Source organism: Mauremys mutica, chromosome 3 (assembly GCF_020497125.1).
Source record: "Mauremys mutica isolate MM-2020 ecotype Southern chromosome 3, ASM2049712v1, whole genome shotgun sequence".
NCBI classification, from domain to species: Eukaryota; Metazoa; Chordata; order Testudines; family Geoemydidae; genus Mauremys; species Mauremys mutica.
Genome location: NC_059074.1, coordinates 205210417 through 205229643, shown reverse-complemented (window position 1 = coordinate 205229643; position 19227 = coordinate 205210417). Strand labels below are relative to the sequence as shown.

Sequence of the window (19227 nt, the reverse complement as noted above, 5' to 3'; positions counted from 1 at the left end):
TGCTTCAGAATGGGCAAAGGAAAGACTTTGTTGTGGTAGTGGCTGTCACCAACACACACAAAAGTATCTCAGACGAGCTAGCCTGATGGGTGAAGAGCCCTAAACCAACCTCTGAGGGAAAGGATAAATGATAAGAGAAGCCAAAGTCAGCATGTGGAGCCTGACATTTCTGATGAGACCATTCAGCTCGCTGGAATACTACTACCTAGCTCTTATACAGTGCTTTTCATCTGTAGCTCTCAAAGCACTTTACAAAAGGGGTCAGTAACATTACTCTCATTTTACAGATGGGGAAACTGAGGCGCAGGCAGGTGAGGTGAGTTGTCCAAAGTCACCCAGCAGGTCAGTGGAAGAGCTGGGCATAGAACCCACCTGTTCTGAACCCCTATCCAGTGCACTATCCAGTAGGCCACACTGCTGCCCATGAATTGTCCTAGGAATTGTTATTACTGTACGGGCAGGAGGTGCCCTTGGAACAGAAACTTTTGATCTATTCTTGAGCTCCCTGGGTGCAGGTGCTGTTCCTCCTTTGTGATAACACCCAGTCCCATGCTGTGGAGACTATCCCTGAGCTCTGTGTATTCTTATTCTGGTACGTGAGGGCAGAGGAGAGTCAGATCTCGTATCCAAGGAGATCTTGGCACTGAGAAATGTGTGCTTATAACTATGGCTCTGAATCCTTGGTGCTGCAAAGGGAGAGCTTGTACATTCCCAATGACCAACACTTTCCAAGAAGGTCCACAGAGATCAGCATCACCAGAGAGACAAATTCCACAAGTTGGGAGATGCAGAGAAAGATGAGCAGTTTTGTGGTCCTTATATGGATGGGACAGTTCAGGTGTGGCACATGTAGATGCCAATGTTTTGTGTGATCCAAGCAACATTTTGAATAGGGACAAGAGAAATCTAATCTTTATCCAAGTTCTTTTTGGTGCAGGGCAGAATGTACACTGGATAAATTCCATCTGATCACAGGGCTATCCTACATAATAACATTGTCATCACCGTATTTTCTTTTATACCTGAAGAAATTACTGTCTGACTCATTCATTGAAGACAAAAATTGCTCCTCTTTAAGTTACTTACAGATACTTCACTATTCCAGAAGTATGCATAATCCTTCCTATCTATAATATTCCTTTTCACAGGGTACCTGAAGCTTGGCTCCCAACAAAAGTTGATTACAACAAGTCTTGCTGTACTAATAGCACCTCCTAAATTTTGTCTTCTAAGGCTGGCTCCATGGGGCTTGAATCTGCACCATCAACTTCAGTGGTGCAAGACTGGTCCCAAAACAAGGATATTGGACTAGATCAGTTCCAAGTTAAACCAGGGTAAATCTGGAGCAACTCTATTAACTTTAGTGGAGTGACTGCAGATTTATATGGATGTAAAAGAGCAGAATCTGGCCATCTATTATGCAAATAAAATTCCTCAATGTCCGTTTTCTATATGGCAGTCAGATACATTAAATCTAGCAGCCTCCTTCTGCACTATGTCCAACAGAGCTTCTGAAGTCCCAGAGGGTGAAAATTGAATAGCGAAGGGAATGTAAACTATAAACACTACTACATTTCTTTTCCCTGGTTTTTTTTATTCAAATGTTCAGATCAAAACAATGGTACTGGATGTCCTTAGAAGAATAAGTCAGAAAATTAAAAAGTAGGATATTGACCCACAGTTGATTTTCTATTTGTCACAATGTGCCCTAAAGTGTTAAGTTAGTACCAAGAGAAGATTTTTTTTATTGTTAAAACGTATTGTCTTAGTGTAGATATCTGACACAGTAGCAAATCAAATGACAAAACATTTAAAGTAATTCAATCTATTAAAACTTTCTGATATTCCTTAGACAACAGTGATGTGAATTTTTGTTTATAGTTATAACACTTGAAAAACACAGAAAATACAAGTTTCTAATTCATAGGTTACCAGCAAATAGAGAAATGCATGCTCTCATTTCTGTTAAATTTCTAACTGACACAGGCAAGTGGAACAACTATGCATACAAGTAATACTCTATAACAAATTGCAAAACAAACGTACAGAAAGACAGACAATAATACTTGTACAAGTATGACAAAATTATTGTAACTTATCTGAAAAGGTAACAAATGTTTTGTCTGTGGCGCTGCCATTTTGACATTTCAAAAGCACGTTAATAAGAAGCTATTTGGAATAGAACTTTATTACTATAAACAGTTGAATTTTCTCCTTGCTGGTGAGCCCCGGCTGCTATAAGTGAACTATATGTTGTGTGCATTTCAGATTTACACTCAGTTGCACCTACATTTTCTTCATTATGGTTAGAAGCATCATGGAGTCTTCAAACTCAATGGAAAAGAACCCAGATAACGTTATTTGAATAAAAGATGTTCAGATCAGTCACTTTTATTGCTGTGCTTCTGATGCACCATTAAGTAGAAAATTAAGCATGCACACAATAGTTTAAGGAAAGCTATACAGTTTGATCACTGTTTAGTTTAGAAAAAGCCACACCAGAGACTGCATTCAGTGCTCTTGAGACTTTAGCAAGGTTAGCAAAACAAAAAGTTTTCCTTAAGCGTTCCAAGGAATACATTACATTATTCTTTATCTCTTACAACAATGTAATTGTAAACACATTCTAGCCACAGAAGCATGTGCTGTCAAGCCAGTGCCACTAAAAAAAAATAATTAAAAAATCAAAGGGCTCACACTCAACAGCACCCGTTACTTTCAATGGGAGTCACTGGGTGCTCAGCATTTTTTTTTTTAAATCCATCCATTTATTTAGTGCCTAAATGGGAGCTGTTGAGATGCTGAGCTCTAATGAACATCTGACCCTGAAAGCACTGCTACTTATGATGGTTGAAATTCACCTCTCTGCAGAGGGTTAGTACTAGGCTTATGTGGCACATACGTCCTACTTAAATCCTATTTATGGGTTTAAATGTCTCATCAGCCTTGTACTGCCTTTCCGCACAGGGGTGAAGTTCACCCCATAGGACTGCTTATCCTGTGCCTATTTCTGGATACATAACAATGCACAAAAAAAAGCACCAATACTGTCTTCCTGTGTGTACACACCCTTTTGAATTTTTGCTCGTGCCTTCTAATCATGAGAATACTTCCATGGTTTTTACTGGGGAATTTGGCATTGCACAGGACACTGCCAGAGAGGGAAATATGTCTCTTCTAGCTTATTTTCCATCTTGTATTTCACTGTGGGGATTAAAGTAGCTCTTAACAATTATTTAATCAGCTAACCATGGAGTTAGCTACCTAAATATCTTTGAGGATCTAGGCCTAAGAGCCCAATTGTGACTTCCTTGTTCATGAGAGTAGATGTTGAACTCAGTGAGGCTTCTCTTATGAGGAAGTTGGTCACAATTTGGCCCTGAGAATTCAGTAATTGCAAAGGTGCAATTCATCTCTCAGGTATATAGGTCTATACTGACACATGTGCACGGTAGATTTTCATGATCAGTGATACACACTTATTTACCTAAAGTAAGAATCAAGTCTGACACATGCAATATTTTGGACTCATCTTCCCCATTTTGCCTGGTAAGGAAATACAGTACTTGTTACTGGAAAAAACAAAACAAAACCCTTTTTCAGAACCGGTAAGTGAAACTGTAAAGATCAAATATTCTTTCAGACACATCACAACATAAATGCAATCCTTGAAAAACTTGCCAACATTCTCATTACACAAGAATCTGCGTTTCATAATGCAGTTTTACTTTCCTTTGCATTTGCTCTCCGCTTGTGCTGTATAAAACATGTATTTATCTGCTGTGCCCTTTTGATATGCCATTCATTTTTTAAATTAGAAAGCTTTAATGACTAAGGTATCAAGAATTTATTTGTGTCTTTTTTCAAGATCTCAACAAATGCAGTATTTTAGCTGGAGTTTTAGTTTATCTAGGAATGTTCTGATTTCATATCCCAGTTTTGATACAAAGAAATGTATGTTGTACGTGAAGATTTAGACTCACTCTGGAGAGCTACCAGAAAGAAAGATGTTTTCTGTGAGAACTTAAGAAGAATTCAGTTGAGTCATGAACTCTGCAATAAATGGAGGTTCATTTTATGCAACTCTTGCTTCATAATCAACCTTTATCCTTTTGATTTGCAGGCTTTTTTCCTAAAATGAAAAATACTTAAGTGTCTAAGAGCTTCCTCAAGCATAAAATTCTGACCTTTCCTCTCCACTGTCCCATTCTTATGGAGACTCCTGCACTGCTTCTTGCTTCCTCCACATTGAGCTCTACCATAATTCACCTTGACGGCAATGCCAGGTGATACATCCTCCTAGAATGGAGATGTACTGACCTACATGAAAAAACAGGTTTATTGAAATGGGGGTACCCACTTGCATGTTTGCAAGGAGTGAGAGCATTTTATTGCAAGATTTCAAGGGGTTGATCCAATGCTCCGTCAATGTTGCCATGACAACTTATACCAGCTGAGGATCTGCACCCAAACATTTACTTTCATGTTACAAAAATGGAGGTCATCACAGGTAATTCGAGGTCAATTAGACTTTTTTTAAAAACAGTTTTGGGAAGAAATTGATGCAAACTTGGGAAAGGAAGATCTTTTATAAAAACCTCACGAAATGTAAATTTTAATGACTGTAAATGGTGCTCAGAAAAAACAGGGATGGTTGCCCTCAAAATATGATAGATTGACAGACGGAGGTGAAGGTTTGATATTTACGCATTTCTACTCCAGCGATCAGTACAAGTGACCAGCACAGAGACATTTTTCAGGTTCTCTCAATGTTCAATAACTACCTGCACCATACAGGTTGCAGGAAGGGGAATCGCAAGCTGATTAAAAAATCACAGTAAATTAAATGTCTCACCGCTTTTCACGGAAGTTCAAAAGAATGGTACTAATGTGTTTAAACAGCTCCAACTTTAGGTCCTGATTCAGGAAAGCACCGATGCCTGCTCTTAACTTTAAGCGTGGGCTTAAATTCTATTGACTGCCCTGGGTTTTAACTGCTCTTCCTGAACAAGGTAATGCTTTCCTGATTCAGGGGTGTAATTCTTCACGTAAGAGAAATAAATAAATAAGTGTATAAATATTTCAGTGCACAATTTCCTGACCACTTTGATCATTTTTTAAAAACTTTCTTACATTCAGGAAAGGGAACTAGAATTTAGCATAGTGGTAGTAACAATAATTGGAAATACTATTGAATTTACAAAGATATGCTGTTTCGACTTGTCCTGTTATATTTCTTATATACATATATGATTGGCATGCAACAGTAATATTTACTTGCTGATACAAACATGAAAACAAATTAAAAACAAGTAATCATCTTTTGCACTTACAAAAAATGTGTGTGTGTAAGTATCTTAAATACTGACATCAGTTTCTGTCTTCTCAAGAGCCCGAATAGATTTATTTTCCTATTCACATGGCAGCCAGCTACCACAGGACTTTGTTTTAATGACAGAGAACATACTGGGTTAAAGTACATAATATAAATCTTTGTTTAAAAATTTAAAAAAATAAGGCCCAAAATCTGTCATATTCACGACCAAATCCTTTAATGAATATAGTTAAATATGGGATGGCCTGGCTTCAGGAAGCTTAAAATACCCACATCAAAACTATTATCATTCAGTTGGATCAGTGACGCTCATAGTGTAATCATTGTCTTTGTCTATAAAAAAGCCAGGATCCTGTCCATTTCACTCGCTTACAGTGGGCAGAACGTGTTTTCTGTTTATAAATGAACAAAACAGGGATTCCCAGGAAGAGGATCGAATATAAAATACACCTGCGTATTGTGCAAATTTCACTTTGAAGAGACACTGATTTCTCTTTGGGAAAAAATGTTGGGAGAGGATTCCAATGGCCTGTGTAATGAGCTGATGTTTCAATGAACATGTGCAGTGTAGGGTACACTGTGACTTATACCAGCGTGCTATTGAGACAGGTACTTGAAGCAAGAGGTCCACTCCACATTTTCTCCCACCTAGTCTTGGGCCCAAAACTGCCTCCTATTTCTGTTAGTCCAATGCATGACTTCTGTCTTAGGTAGTGCACTTGTAAACATTCAAATCCACAGGCTGACTCTATACTTAATAAAGGGATTATGGTAGCACAATCTCACATCCTTTTGACACAAGGAAACCAATAATACCCATCTACAAGCAACCAACCAAATTCAGAGGGGAAGCTGCTTTTGAAATAGAATCCACAGCATTTGCCCAACATTATTTTACACCTGCTAATTTTTCAAATTATCCACCTCTCAAACTATATCAGAAGTCTTCCTATATAATGGCCTATGGACCAACCAGCCATCACTCGGGTTGTTGCGTCCTAAAAATGTGGTGGGACGTGCAGTCAGTCAGATATTTGTAGGGAAATCAGGGAATTTTGATCCTTCACCTTTCAAACATTCAAGAGCGTCCCTGCTATGAAATGTATTTCTCCCACTCCATCCCCCCCACATATTTTTGTTCAGTTATTATCATTAGCTACAAATATTATCACATGGAGCTATAGTCATCCTTGGTGTAACTCTATTACTCTTACAACAGGGATGACATTTTCCTGTGCTATAGACCTCATTTTATAGCTTTGAGACGGGTGGATGGATTCTGTACCACCCACCCCATAAGGACCTTCATAAATAAATTGCAAGGTGCATTCCCCATCCGACTAAAGGAAACTAACCTTTCCTCAGTTGACAAAGACTGTCCTGATTAGACTTGTACTGATAAAGGACTCGTTCTGCAAACTCTCAATCACAAGAGTAGCCCTTCCTACAGTAATCCTATGGACGCAAATGGGTCTGTATGTGTAAGTAACGACTGGACTCGGAATTTGGGTGAACTTTCACCTTATAACAGAATGTTATCGTAAGAGTGCTTTCAACATTTTGTGTTAAATCCTGGCTCCTTTGAAATCAATGGCAAAACTCCCATTGACTTGAGTGGGGCCAGGATTCTGCTCTTACGTTGTATCTTAGCCTCCACACCTACAGATGCAGCCATATACACAGAAGGAGAAAAGGGGTAACTATCACCGCAGTACCTGAGCCCAAAATTTGTCAGCCATACCAGAAATCTCTTTTCTTCTTCAAACTAGGCTATAAACACTAAAATGCAACAAAGAGCTCCAAGTCTGTCAACGAACATTTGGAATACGGAGAAACTGCCAAGCTTACTGAACGTACAGCATGTGATATCTCACACCTTTTATATATTTATGAATCACTCCGAATCAAATGAACAGTGACACACAAACTTTGCTAATCAGACCAGCTGAATTGTGATCTATCTGTTGGAGAAAACAGTAATAAGCATTCTTGATTTTCCTGACTGTGGGCCTGATCCAAAGCTCATCGAATTCAATTGACTTCAGTGGGCTTAAGATCAGACCATGTTTGCTAAAAACATTCCGACATGCTGCCTCATTTGTGTAACAAAATCCAGGAATGTGATATGCCAACTCATGGCAAAACTTAACAGGGAAAATCTACTTTCCTAAAGAATACTACAAAGAGTAAAAAGCTTCCTCAGTAGTTCACTCTTAGTTAAAATCTCTTTTCAGTCAAAGGCACATTCGGTAAAGACTCTCCTTGCTAGAGTCTTGTATTCTGCTCATTCATCACTGAATGACTTTTTCTACATCACTGCTTGGAATGGGTAGACTTTACTGCATCCACGGTTTATGCCAATGGGTTACATCCACTGAACCTGACCTTTAGACCCCAATTCAGCAAAGCACATAAGCACATGCTTAGCTTTCAGTGCACACTTAAGCTCATTGACTTCCTTGAGACTTAAGCACGTGCTTCAATGCTTTGCTGAATTGAGGCTTTAGGGCCTGATGCAGTTCTCATGATAGTACATAGGACTCTGTCAGAGCCTGTAATGGGAGTTGGATCAGGCCCATAGGGAGGTGTAAATGACACCATGTTGTGTCAGCCTGGCCCCCTATATCCTTATGGGCATTTACCCCAATGAACCTCAGGGTCTTGGGTGGAGAGAGAACTTTAAGTTATGGTTGGACCTCCACAGGAGTGCTTCGGATAGAGGTTGCCGGGGAGGGGGGGATGTGTGCTACACAAAATCAGCACCTTCCTAGCGATACTAGCCATGCCCCATCCCTGTTCAAGGCCAGGCATTTTTTGAGTTTCACTGTGTCTTTGCAGGTTCCCAGACAAGCTTTCCTGATGCGCTGGCTGCCTCAGAAGCCCTGTGTGTGGCGTTAAGCTCATAAGTACCATCATGACACTGGGCTGAATCATATCCCCTGCACAACCCCTCTCCCGCAATACTTTAAGCCTATCTAATTTCAGGAACCAACAACAATGGAACATTAAGCACATTTTTCTTTTCCATAATGTCATGGCTAACTGAAAGGAAATCTATTCTCAGAAACTCTATTCTGATTGTGGTTATCTCCATTCTAACACTTTGCTGAACAGCAAAGGAACTGCAGCCCGACCCCTGTCAAAATGAAACTGTATTGTATACATCTGCCTGAGTTATAACTGCAACTCTTTTTAGGACTCAAAACATTTGGTTCATTCTCAAAGATAGTAACATTCAGGTAATGTATATTAAATGTGAAGAATGAAATAAAAAACTACTGAAACTTCAAAACAGCTACTCTGCTCAAAATACCCCTGATGTTATTAACTTAATGTCATTGGCAGTTGCATTCCTTTATTGCTTCTTCTGTTAATAGTGAAAGTAAAGGAGTGTTCTTTCCTAAGGCTCTCATCTAGTGTAACGGCTCAAAAATTTGGCATGAATCCTTATAATCTTGCCATTCTGTATGTAGAGACAACCAGCTATACGACGGCTTGTAAACAGATCATCTGTCCAAAGAATTATTTTACCAAAACCATCCAGTATCAGTTACTTATGTTCAAATCTAAATCTATCTGTATGTAGAATTTTATCTGGACACTTCTAGTGACATAGTAACTAAGATTAGCTTTCTTACCGCTGATGAAGCCCATTTATGTTGATAGACATTTTTTCTTTGCAAGAAGAGGTAAAAAAGAAACAGATACGATTTGTAACAATCTTACAGTTGATTCTATTATGAAATCTGTACACTGTTCTATGGGATCCAATAACAGAGACCTCCTAAATTACAGGTGAAAATTACCTGCTTTACCTGTCACAGATATGCTGATCTGCAACCACAAGGCTAATGGGAAAATATTCAGCATTTGAACAAACTTCTGTGCCTATAATGATTGTCTATGAAAGTTCAGGTACTTAACACTGAACCTCATTTCTCCAACTTGCTATAAAAAGTCACGTTTATTATTAAAAACGTCCATGTTAATTTTAGCACATTCAAGTACTACTCAATTGAAAAGAACAAAATAGATAGGGGTTTGGGGTTTTTTGTTTTTTTTTTTGGTGTGGAAGTTTTAAAACTTGTTTTACTGGTAATTTGAAAATTACAATTAAAAACTATTAAAATATTTGGAACCTTACAAGAACTGTGCTTCTTTTACTAAAAGCTTTCATGAAATTAGCTGGCTCCACCCATGCTTCAAAGACTTGGCATAGTTAGTGGGCTGTTAGAAGTGGATAGAGTTAGATTCACAGCCAAATGTTACAAATTATACCACTTGATGTGTGATCAAAGAAACAAAACAAAAAAGTGTTTTTCTTCCATGCTTGCCTCGTTGGGCATACCTTGCCTTTTCCCCTGTGGCATAAATTTGGCTACAACTCCAGTTCTGGAAACTTAAAAGCTTTTGATTGTCTGTCCAATGAGTCAGCAGAGCTAGGGATAAAGTAAATGAATTTGCTCCAAGTGAAATATGCTCCAAGTTCCAGGCTCCTACAGTTCCTAGCCCCTATAACACTTTCATGTGCAATCTCCTTCTTTGTGCCAAGCTGTATTAGGAAGAACTAGTTTGTTGATTTGGCTTAAAAAAAAGAGTTCTGTGTCTGATTCACTTATTCATATTTTTAAATAACTGTTTTTAAGACAAACATGATGTGCTGTTGTAAAGACATATAGGAAGAAATCTTGGCCCTGCTGAAGCAATGACATTTTTGCCATTGAGTTCAACAGCACCAAGGTTTTGCTCAGAGTCTTAGGGCACTGGAAACGCTTATCTTTCTTTCAACTCAGAGCCTCACAATAGACTCAATGCATTTGTATAGCTTATTCAAACTACACGCATAACCAGGCATAATTCCTTATGTTTGAAGCAAAGCTGCCAAGGCCATGTCTGTATTCAAACTCGCATCACTTCAACCTAAATGTGTGATTTTAAACTGATTCTGTTAAATTGTGCAAATCCCTGTGAGGATGCTCTTATTTGGATTTAAAGCTATTTTATATTGATTTAGCTTAAGCCAATGCTTTACCAAATGAAGTTTCATTGCTATAAGGCAGGTTTAAATCCAATTAAGAATGTCTGTCCACATTGAGCTTGCACTGATTTAAGTATATCATTTTAAAAACCATTTTAAAGTTAAACTGGCATGTTATGGCATCCATCTTTGACAAGTGAGGATTTGTTCCCTGGACCAGCTTTTAAGATGCACAATTCTTTATAGACAGTCCCACAGTCATTTCTGGCTGATGCAGCTTCCGTCAACTGAGCCTTATTTGCCCCAAATGTCCTGCTTTAAAGCTGTGTTATGCAAGGCATTGGTATTCTTGGTTGTTCCCATTTTAGCAAGCCACATGGTATTTTTCTTTGATGTCCAGGGTCTGTTCACTGATCCATTTATGTTTAGGCCTGGGGTGCCTTTTCCCCAGCACTTTGTTGATGGCATCCATAACAGAAGACTGGAAAGAGTCTCATAAATTGTTGACTTGCTCCTGTTCAAGGCTTTCATCTGCAAGGGCTAAAGCTTCAAATCAGTTGCCGATTTCAGCTGGCATTCCATTTTGACAGCAGCAGTCAATCAATTTCAGTAAGTCTAAATGACTAATGGAAGGCTTGGTTTGAGTTGCCTTCAACCTCAGTTCCACCATGGCCACAAGCAACCTGTGATCGATATTGACCACTTCAGCACACCCGAACACCCAATAGTGGTGCATACAACTTCTCCACCAATTAAATATGAAAATGTGATCAAGTGCTTTGTGGGTTTGTCCCTCATTGGAATATCAAGTCCATGTGTGTATGTATGTTCTTCCATTGGAAATTGGTATCAGAAACATGGAGTCCAGTTGCAGCACAAAGTTCAAGCAGTCGCTCACCATTGCTGTTCACAATTGCATCTGCAACAAAATACCCAATGCTTTCTGGCCAAGCTTTCCTAGTATTGGCTCCCAGTGTAGTGCTGGCATCGCATAGCGCAATGATAATGTGATGAAGGGATACTCCTCTGCTGACATAACACATGGCTCATGAGTATTGTTCCTTGTCCTCCTGACTGGCAAGGTAAGTGGGGGCATAAGCATCAATGACAGTGATGTTGCCATGTCTATAAGAAAGTCCTTGCCACATGATACATTTGGCGATGGGAGATCAGCTTATAAGGGCTTTACAGGCATTCCTTGACAAGGCCAAGGCGACACTGCTGAGGCCTGACTATACATAATGATTGCTGTTAATAATTGTCCTGCTGATGCAGCTCCAACAGGTCTCAGTGAGTCCTGCAACAGAAATGTTGTATTGGTTCAATTCAGTGATGGGAGGGTAGGAGCAACAATGGTTTTCAGGGTACGTTCCAAACTGCAAATCTACATTGTGTGCAGAGGTCCAAAAATTTTGGTTCCATCAGCCAGTGGGGGGGGGAATGTCTCGTCTCTTCTGGGTTACAGTTTGAGTAATGTTTTGTGTGCACTGAGGCAGAATGTCTGAGTAGATGGAAAAAAACATTTTCTGGTGCTTCTTAACCATCCTATCAGAGCTGCAGCTCCACAACTCCAGGAGGATGTGAAGAGCCCAAATGAGAGCCCCTCCATGTAAAGTAGAGGATGTCACTATCGAGGAGGTTTGAAGCGCAGCCTGTAAGCTCAAGAATGGCCATGCTGCCGATGTTTGTGGTATAGCTGCTGAGCTGATCAAAAATGGCCAGGATTCTGTCTTGGGATGGCTGACCCAAATTATCAATGAAGTATGGATTCATGAGAAACGACCTGATGACTGGAGCCACGGGATTATTCTCCCATTTTAGAAAGGACAAGGCGATGGTCTGGTGTGTTCCAATCACTGCAGCATGACTTTGCTTTCCATTGCAAGTAAACTGTTCACACTGATTCTTCGTGAGCATGCTAACCCCCTGATAAAGAATCTACGCTACCTACAGCAAGCCGATCAATCACAGAACAGATTTTTACCATTAGACAAATTATTGGAAAAGATCAAGAGTTTTGGCACAGGGAATATGATGTACATACAGCTTTTATTGATGTAAACGCTGCCTCCACCTTGGTTGATCATTGCTCCCTGTGGCCCTGTCTGCAAGCTGCTGGTGTGCCTGGTAAGCTCTTCCACCTTCTCATAGAAATACACTACCAAAGTGAGAGCTGTATCCACGTAGTTATCAGGATGTCCAACTGGTTTGAGTAGAACAGCACTGTCCATCAAGGATGCTTGGTTGCCCTGATATGCTCAATACTGTTACTGACTGAATGATGGAAACTATCACTAGTCGCATACCAGGGGTGGTACTGCATGACTCCCGCATAGCAGACCTGGAATATGCAGATACCACAGCTAGATTCTCATCCTCAAATACTACTCTCATCAATGCCCTGAATATATTTATGGAAAAAGCAAGTAAGAAGTAAGACTGGTCTTAGGGTGATCAGATGTCCCGATTTTATAGGGACAGTCCCGATATTTGGGGCTTTTTCTTGTATAGGCTCCTATTACTCCCTACCCCTGTCCCGATTTTTCACACTTGTTATCTGGTCGGCCTAACTGGTCTTCAAGTCAATTGGAGGAAGACCAAACTGATGAAAGTGGCTGATAGACCTCTACCCTTATCCATCATAATCAATGGGCAAGAGATTGAATTTGTCAACTCCTTTGAGTGTCTTGGTTCTATTGTCATTAGGGAGGGAGGTTGCCTTGCTGACATGAAACATCAACTCAGCAAGGTCAAGGTTGTTATGCATGCTCTTTGGAAGCCTCTGTGGCACCAACGCCATATATCAACTCTAAGATGAGTATTTATCAAGCAGCAGTGGTTTCCATCCTTTTGTATGGCTCTGAAACCTGGGACACCACAGAGACGCAAATGTGCCAACTGGATGCTTTTGACATGAAACAGTAACATCATATTGAAAGTATATGGTGGTTTCATCATGTTCTAAATGAGGATGTCAGGTGTCAGACCAGTCAGTCTCCAGTGTCTTCCCGAGTGACTCAACACCATCTCAGCTAGCTTGGCCATCTGCTTCATATACTGGAGTCCATACCACTCCACCAGCTTTATGCATTTGATTCAACAAAAGCAGGGTGGAGAAGACCTTGTGGATGGCCTCGCACAGGCTGGAAGGATAATGTGGCTTCCAACTTCGCCTGCCACAGCCTTAATACGGAGCAGGCCACAACCTTGACAGGAGACTGAGCTCTCTAGAAATGGTTGATCCAAAGTGTGTACTCTACTCTCCATGAGCAGGAGAATTAATTAATGAAATGAATGGTGTATTTCTGAATATAGACAAGGCCTGACATTGCAGCATGATCTGACATGCCCTCATACTTAATTTGAAAAGATAAATTTGATAAAAGAAATGTCTGTCAGTAGTCAGAAAGTTGTAGGGTTTTTTTTTTTAAGTATCCAACAGTATTTGCTATCTACATTTTATTTTACAGATTATTAAGAAAAGTCATTGAAAATCTGGGCTACTGTTATTGCATGTTAGATGTTAACCTCCGGTTCTTACACTGACATTAAACGTTGTGTCCTCAGCACTTGTGGGTGTTTTTCCCACTTCCTTTTCTTTGTTTTTGAAAGAAATTTTTGTTAGGAATTTGAATGCTTAAAATTAGCATAAATTGCTGTTTCACAGGCGCAAAAGCCACAAATCCAAAGCATGCAAATTCACTAACTTCAACGACACAGCTCAGGACACAAAGTCAAACACAAAGGAACAGAGCAACACAGAAACCTCCCAAACCACACTAGTGTAAATGCCCTCCACGCGAGATATTTTCTGTTGTAGGTACCTATAGCTACAAAAAATGCATTATTTCTTAAAAAAAAATTATAATAATAATAAAAAGGAAGGTATAGAATTCTACTTTGGCAGGGCAAAAGCAATCTTTCCTTTGTCTCTTAAAACCACCCACATCACAAGATTTTGGCATTTAATCACTGTCAAGGGAGGGCTAACCATGTGTCAAACAGAGTTGAAACTATGGGATCAGATATTTGGTGTCAGCCTAGACAAAAGTTACTGGGGGGAAGGCTCTTTAAGCTCTCTTTGAAATGCTCATTAAAAATTGTCTAGGATTGCTTGGAAGGAAAACTAAATGAAAGCTGTGAATACTCACTGTATCAGTCAGCATAGGCAGTGATCTTATTATTGTATGCCTTAGGGAGACCTTTCATGAAGAGTGATCGCAGAATAAACTTTGCACAGAAAAGTGCTTACATTTTTGTCTTGGGAGATTTTTCCACGGGCTTTAATCAAGCTATCAGTTTGAAAGGCTCTTTCTTTTAAAAACAAATGAGAACTCACACACTCAACTGGCCCTCAATTTCAAATCAAGCTTGTATCATGTGCTTTGGTTTCAGATCACAAGTACATCTAACTCAAACGGTCATCAAAGAAAACATTCTATCACATCTCGTAAGAATATGGCACAGGTAAGAGCAGTTCAGTGCATCTAAGATACCTCTTTGCTTACACCTGGAATGAGCAACTTTCAGAATATTCTTGCAAAATGCACAAAGTTCAGGATACATATACAATGCAAAGCTACGATACTACAGTATTTGATGTATGTCAACAGGAAAAGTTCCTAAAAAACCAGTCATGCAGTTTTTGTGCCATGGGATAGATAATGGCTATTTCGTAGAAATAGATCCAACTGGCTCCATTGGAGCAGCAGTATAAATATTCAAAATAGAAATAATAATAGGCCCTGATGTGAAACTTTTTTTGTCCAAATATTGTCTCTTCTGCGAGTAAGGAAAGATTCAGCTTAGGAGCTACTATATCTTGTTATAAGCTTATAACTGTCCTCAAGGTTGGAATTTATTGAAATGTATCACATCATGCTACTATTTTTTAATTTAAGGAAGTCTTTTGAGACATGTTAGTGGTTATTATTAATTAAAAACACACTCAGAAGGTACAATGGGGATTTCTAATGCAATGGGATTTCCATATGGTGTAGTTCTTAGCATGCTGTTCTTAGAATGCTGCTTAGCGAAACAAGTGGGATCACAGTTATGTTCCTGAAGAAAAAATAGCAACACATATATAAAATGGAGCCCCGCTTTTCTCTTCCATTTCTCCACATCTGCTCTGTCTTCACAACTACTTTCCTCCAGAGACGCACCAGTCTGCTTTTACCCACGGTGGATGTGCATCAACTTTCCATGGAACTTGCCCGATAAACTTGTATTTTCGCTTGTTCCATGTGAAAAGGATAGAAAGTAACGTGCTGTGTTGAATAGAGATCACAGATTGGAAAGGGTTATTTGTCCGAAGAGAATTAATCTTAAATAATCAAGTGCAAAAGTGCAAGTGAGTTGCTAAACTGGTCTTCACTCTGAACTGTTTTTCTTCCGCTAGTTCAGGTTTTTTTTTCTCTTAGGGCCCTGTTTTGTTGTGTCCTGTCTACCAATATTGGCCACTGTCTGTACCATAGACAAAAACATTCACCTTGTTGGTAGTATCTTATTACGCTTCATAGAAGAACATATACAAGGAAGAGGAAAAAACTATACCAAATGAATCAGAAGTGATCAATGCTTAAAGTAAATTCAACAGCCAGCACTGGCAAGAATCTACAATTTCAATACATACAAGTGTGGCAATCATAGGTGTTCCTCATGTAGTGGAATTTGTCTGCCTATTAATACAGTATTATACAAAACCTTGCAGGTCTGTTAGAACAGCGAATGGCAAAAACTTTCATCATAACTTAGATTTGTGAGTGAATCTGCATTAAAGATATTCTGCATTTTAAAAGTGCCATTTCTCTCTCTCTCTCTCTCTTTCTTTCTCCAGAAGGAGATGGAATAAATCCACAACAATCTGATATCAGATAAGTTCAGCTGTAACATTTTTTGGCCAGGTCCAGTGTATTCTTTAAAGAGTGGCAAATTATGACTTCAGTAACAATGTCGGTGCAAAATATGCCTCTTTCCTTTTAAAGAAACCAGTGTCTACAACTCGTTTTGAGAATGTGTGACTGTGCTTATGTCCCTCTCACAACGAATAAGACATAAAACTACACACTTTCCCAAAAAACTACAAGAAGTTGGATGATCCTCTGAAGTTCTAACCTTGCATCGCAATGTGTGGATCATTAAAAACCAGGACCCCTCCTCGTTAGCCCTCGTGGGCTGGCAGTCCTAAACCATTGCTTGGAAGTCATATAAATAACCTAGCAATTAAACTGACATTAATAATGAAAATGGTAGCAGTGTTTACCCTTTGAAGCCATGTTCACCTTGCATTCCTTACAACACCTTTAAGAGATGCGTTAATCATAGTATAAGCTTGTTATCCACTGCCTTGCCAGTCATTTTTTTTAATAAACAGTCAATCCACTCATATGCTGAGTATTTCAAATTGAGTTCCCATAATACACTGCACTTGTGACCTTTGGATCATTACACAAAATCCAGCGCTCAGAAGGAGAAGTTGCAAAGAGAGGCTGTTGATCTCTGGAAAAAATAAAAATAAAAGATTCCCATAGTTCTGCTTGAAAAACACCCCATATACAATGTACCCTCTTCTTCTGCATTCTAGCAATAGTCTTAAATCATAAATTAGATTAGTCTTCCACCAAATAACTTAAAAAGGAAGGAATTGTAGCAGACCAGTTTTGCCTGGCTCAACGCCAGATAGCAGCCAGTTCATTTAGAATCCCAGTCACTGTTCAAAAACTGAACTTGGAAATCACATTAATGTTGAAAAAAAAATTATCTTCACATCGATGCAGGATTTTTCCAGGTTTCGGGGTCGGAAGAGGGTAAACCGAGATGGGAGGAGAATCCTATGAACAGTGAGCAGGATCTATTTCACGACCGTTGGGTGCACCGTGTTCTGGAGCCGCCAGCCGTGTTTGGTATTGCACAGGTAAGAAGGAAGTACCTCTCGACAGTCTGCCACCCGGATCAGTGATCTCTGCACATCGGCAAGTTCACAAAAGTGAAAACATTGAATTCTGTCATGATGGAGAAACATAAGAAGATGCCGTACAGGAAAAGGCACACAATTCCCAGCTTCTTGTCCAGCTTCCATTTGTTCATGTGGACACCAAATACCTACAATACACACAGTCATTTGCTCAGAGTAAACTGCAACATCACAAACATTTACAATCAGTGGCCAGCACCTTTCTCAATAGCGTGACCATGACATTTACTTTTCTGTTGCTGAGTGCCATTGACTTGCTTGAAGAATATTCTGTTCTCAATTGCAACTTATCATTTTAGGATATTACTATACAGTGCGCCAGATGTACTGCTGGAGTAAACTGGCATAGCTCCATCAGCTGCACTGATTAACACCAGCTAATGATCTGGCCCAGTATTTTAATAGTTCATTCTGGCAAGAACAATTCCATTTAATTCTACGAGATTCATACCCCTTAAACTTTTCAATGGCCATCTCCCTTCTGTGTGTCTAAAACAGCTTTCACCTGTGTACCTGGGCCTGCAATTTGCAGGTGCAAACACCTCTGTATGCTTTAAACAGTCTGATGCTTGAATAGGAACATGTCAGTTTTGTTGTGTTTTATGGCAAACTCATATCTGCCCAGCTGGAGAGTGGATTGTGCACAAGAGTAAGTCTGGCTTCATCTCTACCATGGAAAGTGACTAACGATTACTAGTGAATTTCCCGGGGCTCCTCTCAGGAAAAAATACACAATGTATGAGCCATCTTGTGTCAGGCCAGATAACTGCTTGCAAAATACCAGATTAGGCCCCTGGAAATTTTACAGTAGGAATCAGCAGTGCCTCTCAACGGGACTCACAGCAATTGCTGCTGCTCTAAGAGAAAAGGCGCACGTGGAGAAAAAGCAAACGTCTATAAAATTACTATCTTGGAAATGAAGAACAAGAGATTATATACATACGGTGACAAACACTGATGCCAGCAGCAAGCCAACGGAATAGATAAGTCCTCTGCTGTTTAACTGGATCTGAAAAGAAGGAATTTTATTAAAACTATGTGAGAAGTTTGAAGAACAGAGTTAGTCTCTGCTAATTATTCTGTAGCCATAAACCATAGTTTCTAAACAACATCTCCAGCAACGTAAAAGCGAAGTAAGACCATTACATCACTGTTTTAGCCCACTCCCCATTCCAGAAGAAGGTGTTTGATCAAAGGGTGACATACTCAGAGCCTGAGAGCATTACAAAGCCTGCCACTCCCACCACAACTTTCTTACTTATCTCTTCATTATACCATGAGAATGTACCTTCCTTCTGATTGACTCCTGTGTGATTCCTGCATGAATAATATGGGGAAAGGCCTTTTATCCTGACCCATCATTTGATTTTCCAACTATCGTGGAATAAATTCCAGGATAGAAATGTCCTTTCCCCCATACTGTTATTAGGCTGCATAAAGGAAACAAAGATGGAATCTAATAGTGCAGATTGGCATGGTCAGTTTATGTCATTAGAGGGGATCTCAACTATCTAGTGCTAAGTGAAAAGGCTCTTGGTTCTGTTTATCTAACTAAGGCTCCCATCACATGAAAGCATCTCACAGTTGTTAATGAATTTATCCTCATAACAGCCTTGTGAGGTAGGGAAGTGCTATTATCCCCCTTGGGCAGCTGGAGAACTGATGTGCAGAAATTAAGTGAGTTACTCAAAGTCACCCAGAAGCAGGGAATCAAACTCATCGCTCCCAAGTCCTGGGATTAAACCCCTAGCCACTGGACCATCCTTCCTCCCTTTATGCTCACATGAGTCTGTCAGAGCTGTTAGTGTTTGTTCCTTTAGGTATTTTAATTGTTTTTTTCTAACTGGCATATCGGAGAATTCAGTTCCAAACTCAAGCTGGTCGAGTCAAAACTCTCTGCTTCAACTGGCCCACGTACCTGGAAGGCCAGGTGTTTGC

At 39.7% G+C, this 19227-nt stretch overlaps 1 protein-coding gene across 6 annotated transcripts in view; it reads right to left on the bottom strand.

Annotated features, from left to right (window-relative positions):
* Positions 1 to 14659: 14659 nt before the first annotated feature.
* Positions 14660 to 19227, bottom strand: part of SLC24A3 (solute carrier family 24 member 3) — a 380232-nt gene continuing 375664 nt past the window's right edge. For all 6 annotated transcript variants that reach the window (XM_045010656.1, XM_045010657.1, XM_045010654.1 and 3 more), the window contains 2 exons: positions 18233 to 18298; positions 14660 to 17417 (listed from right to left, as the gene is read on the bottom strand). In XM_045010656.1, coding sequence (XP_044866591.1) covers positions 17268 to 17417; positions 18233 to 18298 — 216 coding nt within the window. In that variant the 3' untranslated portion in view covers positions 14660 to 17267. The remainder of the gene's footprint in view (positions 17418 to 18232; positions 18299 to 19227) is intronic.